Genomic DNA, 19,515 nt, shown 5'->3' with positions numbered 1-19,515 from the left:
GCTATTAAGGGTGAAAGGATTAATTAAAACTCTAATTATCTGATAAGACTAGTATACTGTCTAACCTGATTTAGGGCAAATTCATCTACTTCAACTAAAAATACTGGACAGAAAAAAAAAGGCAAATAATGAAATAAAAATTAACCCTGCAGGTCCTGTTTTCACTATATATTTCCTAAGTGACCTAAGGTATCATTCAAACAAAGAGTCATAGTGTGTTTTTAATTTTTATTAGTAAGAGTTCTGAGGACAAATAACAAATTTAACTTGATATTTAGAAAAAAAATGATTCACTAAGGTTTGTTCATAAAGAAAAACCTGTTCTGTACATTTTAATCTCCAATTTTAATGCTTAACACCATAATGCTTCTAAGTCTATAACTTAATTTTAGGTTTAATTTTAATAATTCTGTCTTGTTGCCTCTGGTTAAAGAGACTAGAAAACATCAGGTAGAAAAAAAGCAAGGGACTAATTAAAATGACCTGAATATAAAACTTACTAGAAAGCTTTTTAAAAAACCTTTAAAACAAAACGACCTAAAAATTATAATACTTTTGGCATAAAAATTAGCAGCTATGAACAAAATTAACATTACATAATATTTTATCAAGAACTGCATTACAATAACATTGTAGTTTACATATATTAGAATGATTTGCAACATACTAAATGCTTATTGATATCAAACATAAAAATCTCTTTATTAAAAAAAATTTTTTTAATATAGTTTAGCTCTTTTGGGAGATTCAGTTCCCAATAAATGACAAGAACACAATTTAGAAGATGATAGGTGGTACATCTTTTAATTACAGACCTAACCAGGTAAGTCTTATCAAATAGTTATGAAATTATATTCAATATTAAGCATTTATAAGAACTCAAGAGAGTAACTCTAGTCCCCTCATCAGTATCTATGCTTGGCATCAGAAATCATACTATGAGCAAATATGCAGTAAATTCTTGAAAAAAACAACTCATTTTAAAACAAGTCCCAATCTACATTTTTTTATTCTTCCTCTGACACACTATTTCCACCACTCTTCATTTTAACAGTGTTTTCTCCTTGGTTGGTGGTGTATTACAGCTTCTTCAAGACCAATCACACACAGCATTATCCAAGGTCATTAACTCCTTTGCAGCTGAAGTGAGCTACAAACAGCACAAGACCAATGCATTTCAACGGAAAACCATCCACTCTACTCAGCAAGGCAAAGCCCCATCTCCAAAACACTCTATCCAAGGCTGCTCTAAAATTAGTGACAAGTCCAATAGTATTACACTATTGTTGTCTCTTTGGTTTGACAGTAAGTTCAAACCTTAAAAGGATATATTAAAATTTCTAAGTTACATTACTCTGGAAACATAATTGAGTTGAAAATCTTTCTAAATTGGGATGAAATTTCTTCTATGCTGCGTATTTGGTATGAAATCTCACACCCAGTCACTGAGTTACAAAGAGTGTAGGAGAACAAGGAGAGGAATCACTGATTACACTGTACCCAAGCCTCTGGGAGCCAGGACAGGGGAACTGCCCAGGCAAACAGACAAATGTTTTCTGAATTCAACCTAATATGTTAGCACAGTTGTAGGTAAGTGATTTAATGAGACTTGTAAATAGGAAATGAGTAGCATTTAACTGTGGTTACTTCCAGAGGAATGGGAAATCCCAACATTGTCACTGCTTCCACTTAAGAGGAGCTCAGCCTTGCCATGTAAGAAAGGGGCCCCGCCCCTATCCACAGAGGACAGGGCTCCTAAGTAGCACCGGTTCTCCACCACCTGGGAGCCACATTTCCCAACACAGAGCCTCTCACTCTTACTCTCCATTCTACATTCAGCGGGAAGACTGTACTTAGCTCAGTGAGACTATGACCAAAAATAAATAAACTAATAAATAGAGATAAAAACTGGAAATGAATATGAACACTAATGGAGTAAAACTTCCCATACAGCTGATTTGAGAGCTAAAACCTATTTGTAAAGAAAAACTCAGAACCAAGTAAGGCACATCTCTATCTCTGGTTTCCTTCAAAAGAGCTGCCTTCATTCTTGGCAAACTAGCCATGTGGTGTGATATGATCCACTTCTTTTTATTTGCACTGTATTTATCTATTAAAAATCATTCCTTAATAAGGACTTTTTAATATTAAAAGGTCTAAATGTTTATAATCAATACCATATTAAAATATTTTGATATTTACAATTGGAGAAAATGTGCAGTCAGTCATCTCAGGGCTACTTCTTCAACTTCATCTTCTACAGAATCAACGGCTTTTACTGCTGGCTTATTGTCTGCATGTTTTAATCGGTGCCTGTTTGGATTAAAACTTCTTCCTTCACTGAGGAAAAAGTCGTCATCTTCATCACGTTCTCTAGCCCTGCTGCTTTTATCCCCAGGGAGAAAACTGAGAGGGTCAAACTCTCCTTTGCTGGCAGCCAGGGAATCTGGGTCACCGCTTTTAGAGGAAATGGTGCTGCTGCCACTGGCACCAAATAGTTGTTCCATCAGATTAGCTTTTTTCTCTTTTCTTGTAATTAAATCTACACTATCTTTACTAAGTTTATCTATATTGTTTCTTTGGAAATCCAAAAGGCCACTTTTTTGGCTAAATGGATTTGACTTCTCTGATGTTTTTGCAAATGAAGGTACATAGCTGCCAAACGTAAGCTCATCTGGAGAGGCTGGGCTTCTAGTATTTCCTGGACTCTGACCATCTCCTTTAGTTAAAAGACTGAAGTCTTGCAAATGATGCCCATTAAATAATCTCTCTGAGGATTCAGAGAACTTGTATGTTTTGGGGCTTCTCTTCAGGGAGTGCAATTTTGACTCCGAATCAGGTAGCAACGGCAGAGGAGGACATTTTAGGTTCCGAGAATCTTGGAGTTCTCTATTGATTTCATTCAATTTGGCAAGTAGCATTTCTCTCTTCAGTCTTTCTTCTTCCTCTTCTTCTAATTTATCAGTATTTTGAATCTGGTACATTTCCATTTGGTATCTTCCAGTTTCCAATGCTGGCTTTTCTTCTCTCTCCAGCAAAGATTTCTTTTCTTTCTGCTTTTTAGCAAGTTCTTCTCTTTCCCACTCTGTATGAAATCAAATTTTAAAAATGGGATTTTACAGCAGTCAATATTTTTAAATAGGAAAACAACTCTCATCTTTTACAAAACAACAGTCTTTATCTAATTTGGGTATTATCAGTACACTGAGGATGGATATCATAAATTTCATCTCTATTCTGGGATTCCAAAAGAATATACTTAATGTGTATTGCATTCAAGATTCACATTTATAAAAAAAATTTGTTCTTCAATTTAGCAGTGGGGAAGAAGGTTCTCTGCCTATGTTTTATAACCTAATATAGTGTCGTACACTGAATGGAGGGTGCTGGGATGGATGGAGCAAAGACTTTTATTTTAAACTTAGAAGTAAATTGAACCTCTGGATGTCACCCCAAGAAGGACACAACATCACTTATGTAGTATTCTAACAGAAGATGCATTAACCTGAATCTAATTAAGAGAAAACTTCAGATAAACCCCAAATGAGAACATTCTATTAAAAAAAAGAGTCTGTATTCATCAAAAATGTTAATCTCACAAAATATTTTTAAAACGCGGAGAAGCTGTTCCAGATTAAAGGAGACTGAAGCCATATGAGAACTAAATGCAATTCATGATCATATCGTGGAGGGATATAAAGGACAATACTGTGTCAAATGACAAAACTGTAATATGAACGGCAGATTAATGTGTTGTATCAAAGTTAAATTCCTGAAATTGAAAACTGTACTGGAATGATATAAGAGAATGTCCTTATTTTGGAGAAATACATATGGAAGTATTTTAGAGTATGGGCATGAAGTATACAACTTACTCTTAAATGGTTCTTTGGTTATTGTCCCCACTTTGCTATAATTTTGAAATTATTTCCAAAATGAAAAAATAAAAAATATTAAAATATGTAAGAATACTACAATTGATAACTTTAGTAAATGGCACACGTTCTCACTAATGTCAGAAATCATTCCATGTAGACTCCAGGAAAAAAATCAGTCAAAAAGGACAAAGAGAGGTGACAGTCTTCTGTTACTTTATTTCTTTTCCTGGGACCTAGACAGAACTGACTGTAATACCTAATTTTCTGTTCTACAGTTTAACATGTGAAAGCATCTTCCTTTGTGCATTAGCCAATAGTGATGTAAATATAGCTTCTATTTCAACTGTTATATTGTTTTAAATACACAGACACACAAACACACAAATACACATACACTAATTTAAGCAACAATTAGGTCATGATTTTATGTTCTACTAACGTTAAGGGGAAAAAAAGGATTTCTCTGTAAGCAGCTACCATATAACTAATAAAATACATTCAAAGGACTAGAATCTGGGATCCTTCTCACCTATACCTTTAAGGCATTTTATCCAGATGGAAATTTATTCCTGAACTTCATTTCCAGTATCTGAAACTATGCGAGTTGGTTCACTAAACTTCCACACTAATGGTTGAACATGTTAAAGATTTACTTTACACATTAAAACCAAGAAAAATTAAAGGAATATATTCAGGACGTCACAATTCACTGATTTTAAAGCTTGGGCTAGTCTACAGATTAGAGAGTCTCAAGATGAAGCCAATAAAGAGGGCTGTCGTTCAGTTATCTCTTCAACAAGCTTTAGTTAATACACAAATATTTTTCCCCCTTATCTGAATTCTGCTTCATCTGAATTTTCTGAAGTAACTTGTCCTTATTCCCCGACCCCAAAGAGCAACTGACTTACAGTCCTCATTATTTTTCTTCCCATAGTAACTTCACTCAAATGTTTGTGACTCCTGACAGACCATCCTCTACCACTGAATCAACCTTTTCTTGTTCTGTACAACCAAGTCACTGTTCAGCTGAAGGGATCAGAAGTTAACCCCTTCTTTCCCAAGGGTTGCTGACGCATCACTTGCTTAAACAAATTCTTTCTTACCATCCTCCAGCTTCTCAACCTCCTGTTTTACAACATGGAGTCTTTGATCTTTAACAAACTTTTCTTCTGTTTCCACAATTGAGTTTAGAATCCCTGCTTCTTCATGCTCATTTCTCTCTTGAGATTCCAGGTCCTATTACACATTTTTTAAAAAAATGCAAGTTCACATGTAGGAAAAGGGGAAAAAGCTATTTAAGTATCATAGATTTATCTCGCACTAAGCATGATACCAACTAAGTTAGAAATAAAAGCAAATTTCAATTAATAAAGCAGTAAGTCACAAGTTACCATCCTTTGAAAGATGCTTCAAAAGCACACAAAATTATTTCTTAGTTAAAATTTTTAAAAAGCATTTATAAGACATATCAGAACCAGTATAATGGAAGTAAAGCCAATACCTTACATAAAATTCTGAAGAGACAAGTTTCAGAAGTATCTTTGCTTTGTACATTTCACAACAAAATCTGATTAATTCAGTTAACCAGAAAAGGCTATTAACCAACTATGGAGGCCAAGTGCGATGGTACTGAGTTATGACACAGGCAGTGACAATTGCATTGAATCTTTCAAGTTTATACTATGCCCAAAGCCTCCAATTAATAAATTTTATAATATTTAAGTCAAATAAAAATGTAAACTTAAAATTCCTTGTTTCTTATGGTCCCTTTCACATGAGTGTATGTGTAATTTTTCTTAATAAAAGTAAAATACCTATTATTAGTAGACTTGTATCGTAGAGAATTGTCCCCTACAACACATTTTCTCCTTCTTCCTTTTAGGTATAGAATCCTTTGAGTTTTAGCAGGGCATATGGCTGCTCAACTGGAGACTACATTTGCTAGCCTCCCTTGCAGCTAGACAGGACACAATAGTATGTGAGTGGAAGTGTGTATGCATAAACAAACTCAAAATCTGCTTGCTTATAAAAGCAGCTTATAAAAACCAAAGCTGTTTGCCCTCCACTTCCTCATTCCGTCTCACAGGGGGTTGAGCCAATTCCAACCACATACTCTTTAAGAAGGAAGAGCAAGGAGAGAGCATGACTATCATGGAACAAGGCTGTCTGCCTGGACTACCCACTGACCTTCAGTCTATTACAAGAAACAGAAACTTGAATCTTGCTTGAGCCCACTGTATTCTGGGTCTCTTTACAACAGCAACTTAGCTTCTACAGCTCCCATTTGCTGAGGCCCTTTAAAGTGGCAGGATCAATCTTAAGAGCTTTACAAACTTCATGATTAGCTATAAGCAGAACCTAGAAGGGTAACCCACCCCTGTTTTATAGATTAGGAAATTGAGGCTCCAAGAAGTAACACAACTAAGACGTTAGAACCAGAATTTAATTAAAAAGCAGTGCTAACTCCAAGGCTATACTCTTTTCACTCTATCAGGTTGCTGCCCCTTCTGCTGAATCTTATAAAGACCAAGGTTTTTTAATCCTTTTAAAGAATTACTTTGCTATTCCACACTTTACCCTTTTCAGAAACACAAATTAACATGATCTAGGCTCAATCATAGTGCAAATATAGCAAGAAACATACTTAGCAGATACAGCTAACTTGTCTGAATTGTAAAACAAAAACGAAATAAACAAATAAAAAACTAGGGTACACACAGGAACCAAATCAGTCCATCCTTTCTGTTTTATACCACAAGAAGAGACCTCGGGGTCACTGAAAAACTTACATGGCACACAAATATATCATATGAAATATATAGGATTCCTGATATATTGGTTTTCTTGGAATTTAAACTGTAAATACTAAAGATAAAACCCTCTTAGAGAAAAGGACCTTCCAGTCCTTTTAAATGAAGGTCCAACACAGACCCCATGAATTACACTCTAATTTCAATAGTATAAAGTCAGATTCCATCGCAATTACTTTGCTCAGCATTCAGCTAACCTGTAAAATTCTCTTGTATAGGAGGACAAAAAAATTAAATGTAGTCAAATTTTAACAAATCATTTGAAAACTACTACAACATTAGTATTAAACACAAAAGCAAGGAGGAGTTTTAGAGACTATTTGGCTACACAAAAGGTAAGAAACTTAGAAAGTAAATTTTTCTTCTCTTCTACCTCCAACCCAGAAGGTACAATCAACCTTTCTGAAGCATCTGAAAGATGCAATGTGAACTGAGAGTCAATCCAAAGGAATTTAATAAAATGCACAGATGTTGTCTCTTTCTCTTTAAAGGGCTAGTTGCACATTTACACAGACGTAGCACTAGCTTCATTGATGCAATTTTAAAATGTTTGATATTGTGTTTTTAGGAATAACTTCAAACCTATAGTTTAGTACCTAATCATACTGCTAAACTCACCAAAGTAACACGTTCAGGTTCTTCCCATTTGTTTTCATAACACACAACTGTTTGTGATGTTATAGGAAATTCTTCCAGCTCGAAGTCTTCACTGGTTTGTACTCCTTTTGTACACTGGTCTGTAAAATCACTCTGGCATGCAGCTATCATGAAAATTATAAAAGAATTTTTCTAATCATATGGAACAATGCTAAGACACATGTAATTCAACTGCTATACGTTCACCATCTAAATGAGATAATTCATGTTTTATTCAGCTCCATGACTACTCACTATTACTATTTTTGTTTCTACGATTTATTGGCATTTATGTAATCTGAGGACAATTCTGACAGGTAAATCCTATTAAGCTTTTACAAAGTTCATGTTTTTAACATTTTGTAATTCACTGAAGAGAGAAGTTATACTTTTGTTTAAAAAAAAGTAAAGATGTGCATAACAATACCAAAATGTTTATGAGTGAACTGAAATGACAGCTGGATGTGATTTAAAATATTCTAGGAAAAAAGCAGAAAAAAATAGATGAAATAAAATTAGTAACATATATAACTGTTAAAGCTAGGTGATGCATAAATAAAGGTTCATCATGCTATAATCTCTAGTTTGGGGTATGTTCATAAAAGTTTAAAAACAATAACAAGAAAAATTTTTCAAAATTATGTAAAGCATAATTTTAATGACCTCAAGGGGAAAAAACTGAGAAAGCTGAAAGAATTTCTGAAAATTAACTATAAGGAAATCGAAATGTTTTTCAATGAAGTTCTTTCCCCTTTGCCTTCATTCTACTTCAGAATTAATTTATTTTATTATTAAGCAATAGCCTACAATATGTCTTTCACCAATAATATCTACTATACCATTTTTTCTTGATGTAATTTCTTTTTCTTTCTTTGGAGAAGACTTTGGCAGACGATTAGAATATATGTTTTTTATATCCAGTTCTCTTTCCTTTTCCTGAAAACAAACCCAACACAATTAAGGTTGTAGAGTCTCAGTTTAAAACAAAACAAAAATCCTCACCTTGTCAGCTGGTACTTTCCTTACCAAATGGAATACAGCTAGTTCAGCTTCCCTCTGTAACTTCCAAACTACAGAAATGAACGTCTCTAGGACATTTAGGTTAGGGTAGAGCAATGATTCTCCCTAGAAGTCAAGAAAGACTTGCACTGGCAGTCAAGAAAATGAGAGCAAATACGGCAAAATTCATTTTCTACCCATCCTACCTGATAGAGCTAGTACTGTCCTAAACTGTCTTCCAGGCTTAGCCAAAGAGACAAAGAATTTAGTTAGCATCTCTCAAATGTGGGTTCTGAATTATTGATGAGTTAAAAATCAGGCCATTTTTTTAAACACAAGTGTTCTCGACAATTTGGGGACTATGGCTTTCTCTAAGAATTTGATTAACAAAATGAAAATTCTATGCAAGATAATGCATAAAAACTCAGTTTTGCTCAAAATTTCAACCATCAATGACCTCTAGGTAGAATTAACATCTGCTTTAACAAAATTAAATAATTTGAATGTTTCCTCTAAACACTATAAAAATGAAGGACATTACTTGAAACAATTTCAAAAATAATCAATCATGGGGTTACCCGAGGAAGAAGGCTGAATTATTTCAGTTATATCACTCCTATTAGTGCAGTAAATGTTTCATTTTTAGCATGTGTTATAGTGATTATATTAACAACAGTTTTCTAAGTGCCAAAGATAATATTAGAATTTTGTGGGGCCGGCCCCGTGGCTTAGTGGTTGGGTGCTTGCACTCCACTACTGGCGGCCCGGGTTCGGATCCCGGGCGCACACTGACGCACCGTTTCTCCGGCCATGCTGAGGCCGCATCCCACATACAGCAACTAGAAGGATGGTCAACTATGACATACAACTATCTACTGGGGCTTCGGGGGAGAAAAAAGGAGGAGGATTGGCAATAGATGTTAGCTCAGAGCCAGTCTTCCTCAGCAAAAAGAGGAGGATTAGCATGGATGTTAGCTCAGGGCTGATCTTCCTCACAAAAAAAAATAAATAAATAGAATTTTGTAAATTATATTGTACCAACTGACAAATATGAATGGTAACAGTGTTTTAAAATACTGAGTTTTCATCTAGTTATAGAGAGAAATAATGCAATTTTTTAATTAATTAATTTTTTTGTGTGCATGAGGAAGATTAGCCCTGAGCTGACATCTGTCGCCAATCCTCCTCTTTTTGCTGAGGAAGACTGGCCCTGGGCTAACATCCGTGCCCATCTTCCTCTACTTTATATGGGATACTGCTACCGCACAGCTTGACAAGCAGTGCATCGGTCTGCACCCGGGATCAGAACCTATGAACCCCAGACTGCCAAAGTGGAGCGCATGAACTTAACCGCTATGCCACCGGGCCGGCCCCTAATTAATTTATTTTAAAAGTGCTTACCTTTAATTTGTGATATAGCCTTTGTAGCTCCTTTTGAAGAACTTTATTTTCATCATGAGCCTCATATGCCCTTTTCCTTTCAGCAAGCAACTGTCGTTGGAAACTGTTAGTACTCAGCTCAAGGTTTTTTGACAGTTCCTATGATGTGTATAAACACATAAAAAATGGTACGTGAAAAAAAATTCAACAGTAAAACATTGCATTTAGCATCAAAACGACGTTTTTAGTGGTACTGTACAAGACACATAAATCAGGGTGGGCTTAGTGTTCATGAACATAAAATAAACCGGCAAATAGATTTACAAACAATTTAGTAAGGTACTAAGCCTATTATTCCTTTCTTTGTTTTTCACAATGATTTGTAAATGAATTCTTAAGCATTTGCCTGAAATAAATATGGACAGTCATTTAAGTTGAGAGCAAAAGACAACCAAAGGATGTTATGAGAAACAACGGCTTTTGGGAATCACTGGGCAAATAGATACCAATACAGCTGTGTAAAATTAAACAGCACTACTCAAGGTGCAGAGGTTACCTTGTAAAACATTTCTAGATAAAAACAATAGCCATTTTCATGGTCTTCAAACATGTTTCATGAAGTTTATGAAACAATTTAGGTTAAAATATTTTCTTTTAGGTGACATCAGCATCACGGCAGTGTTAAGTCATTACTTTTTTCTCTTCTCTTTGATTTACAACTAATCAGACATCTATAACCAAACAAAACCACCTCTGCACAGCACACTAGGACATCTGAGAGACCCATCCATCGGTGCACCCAAAAGCAGGTGGACTGGACCTCAGAGGAGGCTGCAAAGCCAGGGGAGTGGTGGTGACAGAGGCAGTGGCCATGGGCCAACATGACCTTTCTGGCAGAGGAGGTGGAGGGGGAAGGTAGTGAGTGGGGGGGTCTGCGTGGCATGCATGCTGCAGCTGGAAAAACCCATTGCTCTAAGGAGAGACCACAGTGACTAAGAGGAGGGAAAGGAAAGGGAAGACCAACAAAGAGAAGTGAAGGAATGTGTTTCCTGCTGTCTGCCCCCAGGGATTCTGGCAAGAGATCCACCCACAGACCTCTGGGACTCCCCAACTCAAGGATTCCCTACCAGGCCAAGGGCACATCCAAAGCCCCAAGTGCTAAGCACACACCTCCCCGAATTCTGCTGCCACCTCTTTTTTTTTCTCCACCAGCTTTTTTTTTATGTACGCACTCCTAACTTTAGCGTCAAGTCAGCTCTCATGAGAGAAACCAGAAACTTGGGGTATAGCATCACCTTCTGGAAAACAAAAGGAAGGCTCCTTATTACCAATCTATTGAACTGTTAGAATCAAAGTAAACAAAGCCTTATCTAAATAAGGAAGGTGTTCACTACTTAAAACACAGCAGCAGAGACACTTTTCATCAAACACTATAAAAAATTATAGTAATACCGTATCACAAAAATAAAATGACAATTTTCCAGCAACCAAACCGAAAGACGTGGAATATTGCAATGTAACTGATCAAGAACTCAAAATAGCTGTTATAAAGAAATTCAATGAGCTACAAGAAAACTCAGAAAGGCAATACAATGATCTCAAAAATAAAAGTAATGAACAGAAGAACTTTACCAGAGATTGAAATTCTAAAAAAGAACCAAACAAAAATTCTAGAGCTAAAGAACTCAACAAATGAGATGAAAAATGCATTAGAAAGCAATGGAAATAGAGCAGATGAGATGGAAGACAGAATAAGCAAGCTTGAGAATAGGAATTTAGAAATGATTCAGGCAGAAAAGGAGAGAGAACTAAAATTTTTAAAAAGTAAGGAAACTCTACAAGAACTATATGATTCCATCAGAAGAGCCAATATAAAATGGGTATACCATAAGGAGAAGCAAGGCAGAAGAGAGCAGAGAACTTATTTAGAGAAATAATAGCTGAGAATTGCCCAAACCTGGAGAAGGAGCTGGATATACAAGTCCATAAAGCTAATAGAACACCTTACTATCTCAAGCAAAAAGATATTCTTAAAGACACATTATATTAAAACTATCAAAAGTCAATGATAAAAAATTTTACAAAAGCAACTGTAACATACAAAGGAACCCCCATTAGGTTATCAGCAGATTTCTCAGCAGAAACTCTATAGGCCAGGAGAGAGTGGAACAACATATTCAAAGTATTGAAAGATAAAAATTGCCAGTCAAGAATACTCTTTTCAACAAAGTTATCCTACAGATATGAAGGAAAAATAAAGGCTTTCCCAGAAAAAGAAAAGCTACGGCGGGTTCACCACCACTAGATGTGCCTGACAAGAAATGTTGAAAGGAGCTCTTCAAGCTGAAACAACAAGACAAAAGGACACAAAACTCTGATAAGGTAACAGACAGAACTAGAAATCTGTAACTCTTTTGTAGAATAATATATTAAATACTTAGTTATAGCATAAATGTTAAAGGAAAAGAGCATTAAAAATAACAATAAAGAGCAATAAAAATAAAAATATGTAGTATAGTTACTACAACTTGGTAACAAAAATCACAGCATAAAAAGAGATAATTTGTGACATCAAAAAATATAAATGAGGATAGAGTAAAAGGATGGGACTTTTATAGGTGGATGAAGATAAACTGCTATCAGCAGAAAAAGGACTACTTTATCTATGAGATGCTTTATGTAAACATCATGGTAACCACAAAGCAAAAATCTACAGCAGAGACATAAAACACAAAAAAAAAGGTGGAGACTGAGCCAATCACCATGGAAAACCACCAACTGACAAAGGCAGACAGAAACAGAAGGGAAAAGAAACAATGGAGAGACAAAATAACCAGAAGGCAAAAGATAAAATGGCAGTAGTAAATCCTTACATATCAATAATCACCCTACATCTAAATGAATTGAACTCACCAATCAAAAGGCACAGAGTGGTTGGACAGATTAAAAAAAAAAAACAAGACCCAACTATATGCTCCCTACAGGAAATTCATCTCAGCTCTAAAGACACACATAGGCTCAAAGTAAAAGGATGGAAGATGATATTCCAAGCAAATGGAAACCAAAAGAAGGCAGGAGTAGCTATTCTTATATCAGACAAAACAGACTTCAAGCAAAAAGGGTAATGAGACAAAGAAGGTCATAATATAATGATAAAGAGGTCAATACATCAAAAAGACATAACAATCGTAAATATATACACTCCCAACACCCAAACACCAAAGAATATTAAGTAAATACTGACAGATCGTAAGGGAAAAATAGATAATACAATAATAATAGGGGACTTGAATACCCCACTATCAGCAATGGATAGACTGTCTAGATAGAAAATCAACAAGGAAACATTGGAATTGAACCACACTTTAGAACAAATGGACTTAAAAGACATATAAACAACATTCCATCCAACAGCATCAGAATACATATTCTTCTCAAGTACACATGGAACACTCTTTAGGATAGATCACATGATTGACCACAAAACAAATCTTAGCAAATTTAAGAAGAATGAAATCATGCCAACTATCTTTTCTGACTACAATGGTATGAAACTAGAAAACAACAACAAGAGGAAAGTGAAAAGATCTACAAATAAGTGGAAACTAAACAACACACTTCTAAACAACCATTGGGTCAAAGAAGAAATCAAAAGGGAAATAATAAATTATCTCAAAACAAATGAAAATGGAAATACAACATATCAAATCTTGTAGGATACAGCAAAAGTAGTTCTGATAGGAAAGTTTACAGCAATAAACACATATATTAAAACATTAGAGGGGCTGGCCCCGTGGCACAGCTGTTAAGTGCACGTACTCCGCTGCTGGCAGCTCAGGTTCGGATCCCGAGTGGGCACCAACACACCACTTGTCAGGCCATGCTGTGGCAGCGTCCCACATAAAGTGGAAGAAGATGGGCATGGATGTTAGCTCAGGACCAGTATTCCTCAGCAAAAAAAGAGGCGGATTGGCATGGATGTTAGCTCAGGGCTGATCTTCCTCACACACACACACACACACACACACACACACACACACACTAAATAAATAAATAATTATTAAAAAAAAATTAGAAAGATCTCAAACGATCTAACTTTATATCTCAAGGATAAAGAACAAGAAGAACAAGAAAGAAAGAACTAGGAAAAGAAGAAAAAATTAAGCACAAAGTTAGCAGAAGGAAGGAAATAATAAAGATCCGAGTGGAAATAAATGAAATAAAGACCAGAAAAACAACAGAAAGAATCAATGAAACTAAGAGCTGGCTCTTCGAAAAGATAAACAAAACTGACAAACCTTAATCTAGACTAAGAAAAAAGGAGAGAAGACTCAAATAAATAAACTTAGGAATGAAAGAGGAGACACTACAACTGATATTACAGAAATACATAGAATCATAGGACACTACTATGAAGAATTATCTGCCGACAAATTACATAACCTAGAAGAAATGGATACATTTCTAGAAACACACAATCTACCAAGACTGAATCAGAAAGAAACAGAAAATCTGAACAGACCAATAACAAGTAAAGAGATTGAATCAGTAATCAAAAAATTCCCAACACAGAAAACTCCAGGACCAGATGGCTTTACTGGAGAAGAATTAATACCAATCCTCCTCAAACTCTTCCAAAATATCAAGGAGGAGGGAATACTTCCAAACTCATTCTACAAAGCCAGCATTACCTTGAGACCAAAACCAGATAAGGATACCACAAGAAAAGAAAACTCTAAACCAATATGTCTGATGAATATAGATGCAAAAATTCTCAACAAAATATTAGCAAACGGAATTCAAGAACACATTAAAAAGGAGTATACACCATGACCAAGTGGGATTTATCCCTGGGATGCAAGGATAGTTCAACACATGCAAATCAATAAAATGAAAGATAAAAATCACATGATCATCTCAAGAGATACAGAAAAGCATTTGACAAAACACATCATCCTTTTATGATAAAAAGCCTTAAGAGATTGGGTATAGAAGGAACATATCTCAACATAATAAAGGCCATACATAACAAACCCACAGCTAACATTATAGTCAATGGAGAAAAAATGAAAGCGTTTCCTCTAAGATCAGAACAAGGCAAGGATGCCCACTCTCACCATTCCTATTCAATATAATACTGGAGATACTAGCTAGAGCAATTAGGCAAGACAAAGAAATGAAAGGCATTCAAAATGGAAAGGAAGAAGTAAAATTGTTGCTACTTGTTGATGACATGATCTTATATATAGAAAATCCCAAATAGTCAATCAAAAAACTGAAAGAATTAATAAATGATTTCAGTAAAGTGGCATGATACAAAATCAACATATAGAAATCAGTTGCATTCTTTTATAGTAATGATGAAGCATCTGAAAAAGAAAGAGAGAAAACTATCTCATTCATAATAGCATCAAAAACAATAAAATACTTAGGAATAAATTTAACCAAGGAAGTGAAAGATCTATACAAACTACACAAATTTGCTGAAAGAAATCAAAGACGACACAAACAAATAGGAAGGCATCCTGTATTCAGGAATTGGAAGAATTAATACTGTTAAAATGGCCATACTACACAAAGCCATCTACAGAGTTAACATAATCCCAATTAAAATACCAAAGGCATTCTTCACAGAAGTAGAAGAAACAATCCTAAAATGTGTGTAGAACCACAAAACACCCGGGATAGCCAAAGCAATCCTGAGGAAAAAGAACAAAGCTGGAGGTATCGCACTTCCTGATTTCACACTATACTACAAAGCCATAGTAATAAAAACAGTATGGTACTGGCACAAAAATACACAGAACACACGTTCTGTTCCAAACCAATGGAACAGAATAGAGAGCCCAGAATTAAACCCTGGCATATACAGTCAACTAATATTTAATAAAAGAGCCAAGAACACCCATGGGGAAAGAAGAGTCTCTTCAACAAATGGTGCTGGGAAAACTGAAGAAACACATGCAGAACAATGAAATTGGCCCCCTATCTCAAACCACTCACAAAATTAACTTGAAAGGGATCAAAAACTTAAATATTTAAGAACTAATACCATAAAACTCCTAGAAGAAAATGTAGGGAAGAAGCTCATCAAATATTGGTCTTGGCAATGACTTTTTGGACATAATGCCAAAAGCACAAACAACAGAAGTAAAAAAAAAAATCAACAAATAGGACTCAAAAGCTTCTGCACAGCAAAAGAAACAATTAATAAATGAAGACAACCTACAGAATGGGAGAATTTTTACAAACCATATATTGGATAAGGGGTTAATCTCCAAACTACGTAAAAAACTCATACAACTTAATAAAAAACAATCCCATTAAAAAATGGGCAGAAGAACTAAATAGATATTTTTCCAAAGAGGACATCAAAATGGCCAACAGGCACATGAAAAGAACACCACTAATCATCAGGGAACGGCAAATCAAAACCACAATGAGATTATCACCTCACATCTGTTAGAATGGCTATCATCAAGAAGACAAGAGACAACAGGTGCTGGTGAGGATGTGGTGAAAAGGAAACCCTTATACACTGTTGATGGGAATGTAAATTCATCCAACTACTATGGAAAACAATATGGAGGTTCCTCAAAAAATTAAAAATAGATCTACCATATGATACAGCAATTCCCCTTCTGGGTATATACTCAAAGGAAATGAAAACAGGATTGATGAGATATTTGCACTCCCATGTTATTGCAGCATTATTCACAATAGCCAAGATATGGAAACAACCCAAATGCCCATCAATAGATGAATGGATAAAAAAGATGTGGTATGTGGTACACATACACAATGGAATATTATTCAGCCATGAGAAAGGAGGACATCTGCCATTTGTGACAGCATGGATGGACCTTGAGCACATTATGCTAAGTAAGATAAGTCAGACAAAGAAAAACAAATACAGTAGTTCCCCTCCTACCAGCGGCGGATATGTTCCAAGACCCCCAGTGGATGCCTGAAACCACAGATAGTACCAAACTCTGTATATCTTATGTCTTTTCCTACACATACATACTTATGACAAAGTTTAATTTATAAATTAGGCACAAGAAGAGATTAACAACAATAACTAATAATAACTTCAGAATACGATTTTTTTTCTTTCCTTAGTAAGTTGAGAACTTTTACCTTTTCACTTAAAGAAAGCATTTTATGGCTTCTCTTTGGCATATCCAAATTGACAACATCACTACTCTTGTACTTTGGGGCTATTATTAAGTAAAATAAGGATTACTTGAACACAAGCCCTGTGATACTGCGACTGTCGATCTGATAACTGAGATGGCTACTAAGTGAATAAAGTGCAAGTAGCATATATAGTGTTGACATGCTGGACAAAGGGATGATTCATGTCCTGGGTGGGAGGGAGTGGGACTATGTGAGATTTCATCATGCTACTCAGAAGGGCATGCAATTTAAAACTTATGAATTGTTTATTTCTGGAATTTTCCATTTAATATTTTAGACACAACTGACCACTGGTAACTGAAACCACAGAAAGCAAAAGCACAGATAAGGGTTTGATACTGTACTGTATGATATCACTTATGTGGAATCTAAAAAAGTGAAACCTGTAAAAAGCAGAAAGTAAAATGGTGGTTACCAGGGAATGGAGGATAGGGGGATAAGACTGATGGTGTTTAAAAGTACAAACTTGTAATGAGTAGTAAATAAGCCATAGAGATCTAATGCACAATATAATGAATATAGACAACAATATTGTACTGTAATTGTGTAATGTGATCAACATCTCTACGATGGCAATCATATTACAATATTTGGATGTATCAAAGAAACATGCTGTATATCTTAAATTTATACAAAGTTGCATATCAAATTTATTCAATAAAAAAATGTATTTTCTCTTAAAATAACTTGTCAAGATACCATTTCTAACTTCTGGATAAAAAAATGCCTTTTATATATAAAAAAATTTTAATATAAATGGAATAAGTGTGTATTTTAAAGTATTATAAAATCACAAAGAATAGAAAATAAAAAAACTGTTACAATCCCATCACCCTGTGATAATCACCGTCAAATTTTGATGTACATAATTTGAGAGTTTTATATAATTTCTCACTAAATAATATCATAAATGCCCCTTTATGTCAATATATACGCTAATACCACAAATTTTTTTAATACAATAGTATTCTATTTTATAGATTATCATAATTCACTTAACCATATTCTGCTGTTCAACATTAGGATCCTTCCAATTTTTCCTATGGTGAACACCCCAGTATATATAACTTTAAGCATATCTTTTATTATTTCCTCAGGGTAAATGTTAAGAAATGAAGTTTCTGGGTTAACAGACATTTGTACAATTTTAAGGCTTTTGAGAAACATTACCAAAATGTCCTCTAGAAAGACTGTAGCAATTTACATTCTCTTCAAAAGCCTAGTAGTCTTTCTTTTACTACAGTCTTGCAATAACTGGATATTGTAATTTTTTAATCCATTGGATTGGCAAAAAAAAAAAAGATATTATTTTAATTTGTAATTCTTTGATTACTACTGAAGTTAATTTTCGTGTTTATTGGCCATCCATATTCTTTATGAATGGCTTTTATATAGTGCAATAGGAATTTAAAAGACAATGACAAAATGGGGGAAAAGCAACATTGAAAAACAAAACAAAAAGGCTAAGAATTTTCCAGAACTGAAGATAGGAAAAAAGAGATAGAGTTGGAGAAACCATCAAGACAAAGACTGCATCAGGAAAGAATCATCAATAGATGTTACTTTTAATGAGGAATAAGATATTTACATATTCTTAAAGTGGCTCTCCACACACTGCTTATCAGTTTCACTGGAAGGGGAAAAACAGTAACTGTACATATGGTGAACAAATTGAGCAACATTTTGGCCAGGTGACCAAAATTAACATCACCAGTGAAGAACAGGTGAACATCATGTGCCTCCAGATGTGATATCTTAAGAAGGAATAACATCACCTATTCAGTATTCTGGCCTAGCATGCAAAAAATTCAGTCTAATAACAATGAAACAGAGAAATGCAAATTAAGAATACTCTATTACATAAAAAGGGATGGGGTACCATATTCTTCAAAAATGTGAATGTCATAAAAAGACAACAAAATTATAGAGGAAGTTTCCAGATTAACGAAGGCTAAAGACACCTGGACAGCACAACACTTGACTCTAGATAAGATCTTGTACTAGAGGGGGGAACATGCTATAAAAGATATTATTAAGTCAAATGAAAAAATTGTATTGTGGACAGTGGATTAGAGAAAATTACTTGTATACATGTCAATTTATACCATAATTGTACTATGGTTATTCAAGGGTATATCCCTATTCTTAGGAAATAAAACCAATGTATTTAGGGATAAAGGGTATGATGTATGAAACTTACCCTCAAATAGTTAAAAAAAAAATTATGTGTGTGTGCATCTGTGCACACATACATGTATGTGCATATGACAGAGAGAGAGCGCGTGTGCATAAGACGAATGAAGTAAAATGTTAACAAAAGGTGAACCTGTGTAAAGAGTATGGGGGTGTTGTTAGTATTACAACTTACAATTCTCTGTAACCTTAACATTATTCCCACATACAAAGTTAATTAATTAGGGGCTGCCCGGTGGCGCAAGCCGTTAAGTGCGCGTGCTCCGCTCCAGCGGCCAAGGGTTCACTGGTTCGGATCCCGGACGCGCACCGACGCACCGCTTGGCAAGCCATGCTGTGGTGGCATCCCATATAAAGTGGAGGAAAATGGGCACAGATGTTAGCCCAGGGCCAGTCTTCCTCAGCAAAAAAAAAAAACA

At 35.0% G+C, this 19,515-nt stretch overlaps 1 protein-coding gene across 2 annotated transcripts in view; it reads right to left on the bottom strand.

Annotated features, from left to right (window-relative positions):
* Window positions 1-214: 214 nt before the first annotated feature.
* LCA5 (lebercilin LCA5) overlaps window positions 215-19,515 on the bottom strand; it is a 62,818-nt gene continuing 43,517 nt past the window's right edge. For both annotated transcript variants that reach the window (XM_058566733.1, XM_058566734.1), the window contains exons 4-8: window positions 9,725-9,862; window positions 8,164-8,260; window positions 7,307-7,449; window positions 4,982-5,114; window positions 215-3,085 (exon numbers count right to left, since the gene is read on the bottom strand). In XM_058566733.1, the coding sequence (XP_058422716.1) occupies window positions 2,226-3,085; window positions 4,982-5,114; window positions 7,307-7,449; window positions 8,164-8,260; window positions 9,725-9,862 (1,371 nt within the window). In that variant the 3' untranslated portion in view covers window positions 215-2,225. The remainder of the gene's footprint in view (window positions 3,086-4,981; window positions 5,115-7,306; window positions 7,450-8,163; window positions 8,261-9,724; window positions 9,863-19,515) is intronic.

This window comes from Diceros bicornis, chromosome 23 (assembly GCF_020826845.1).
Source record: "Diceros bicornis minor isolate mBicDic1 chromosome 23, mDicBic1.mat.cur, whole genome shotgun sequence".
In the NCBI taxonomy this organism is placed as follows: domain Eukaryota; kingdom Metazoa; phylum Chordata; class Mammalia; order Perissodactyla; family Rhinocerotidae; genus Diceros; species Diceros bicornis.
The sequence above is the reverse complement of the archived record's forward strand: the minus strand, read 5'-3'. Positions and strand labels throughout refer to the sequence as shown.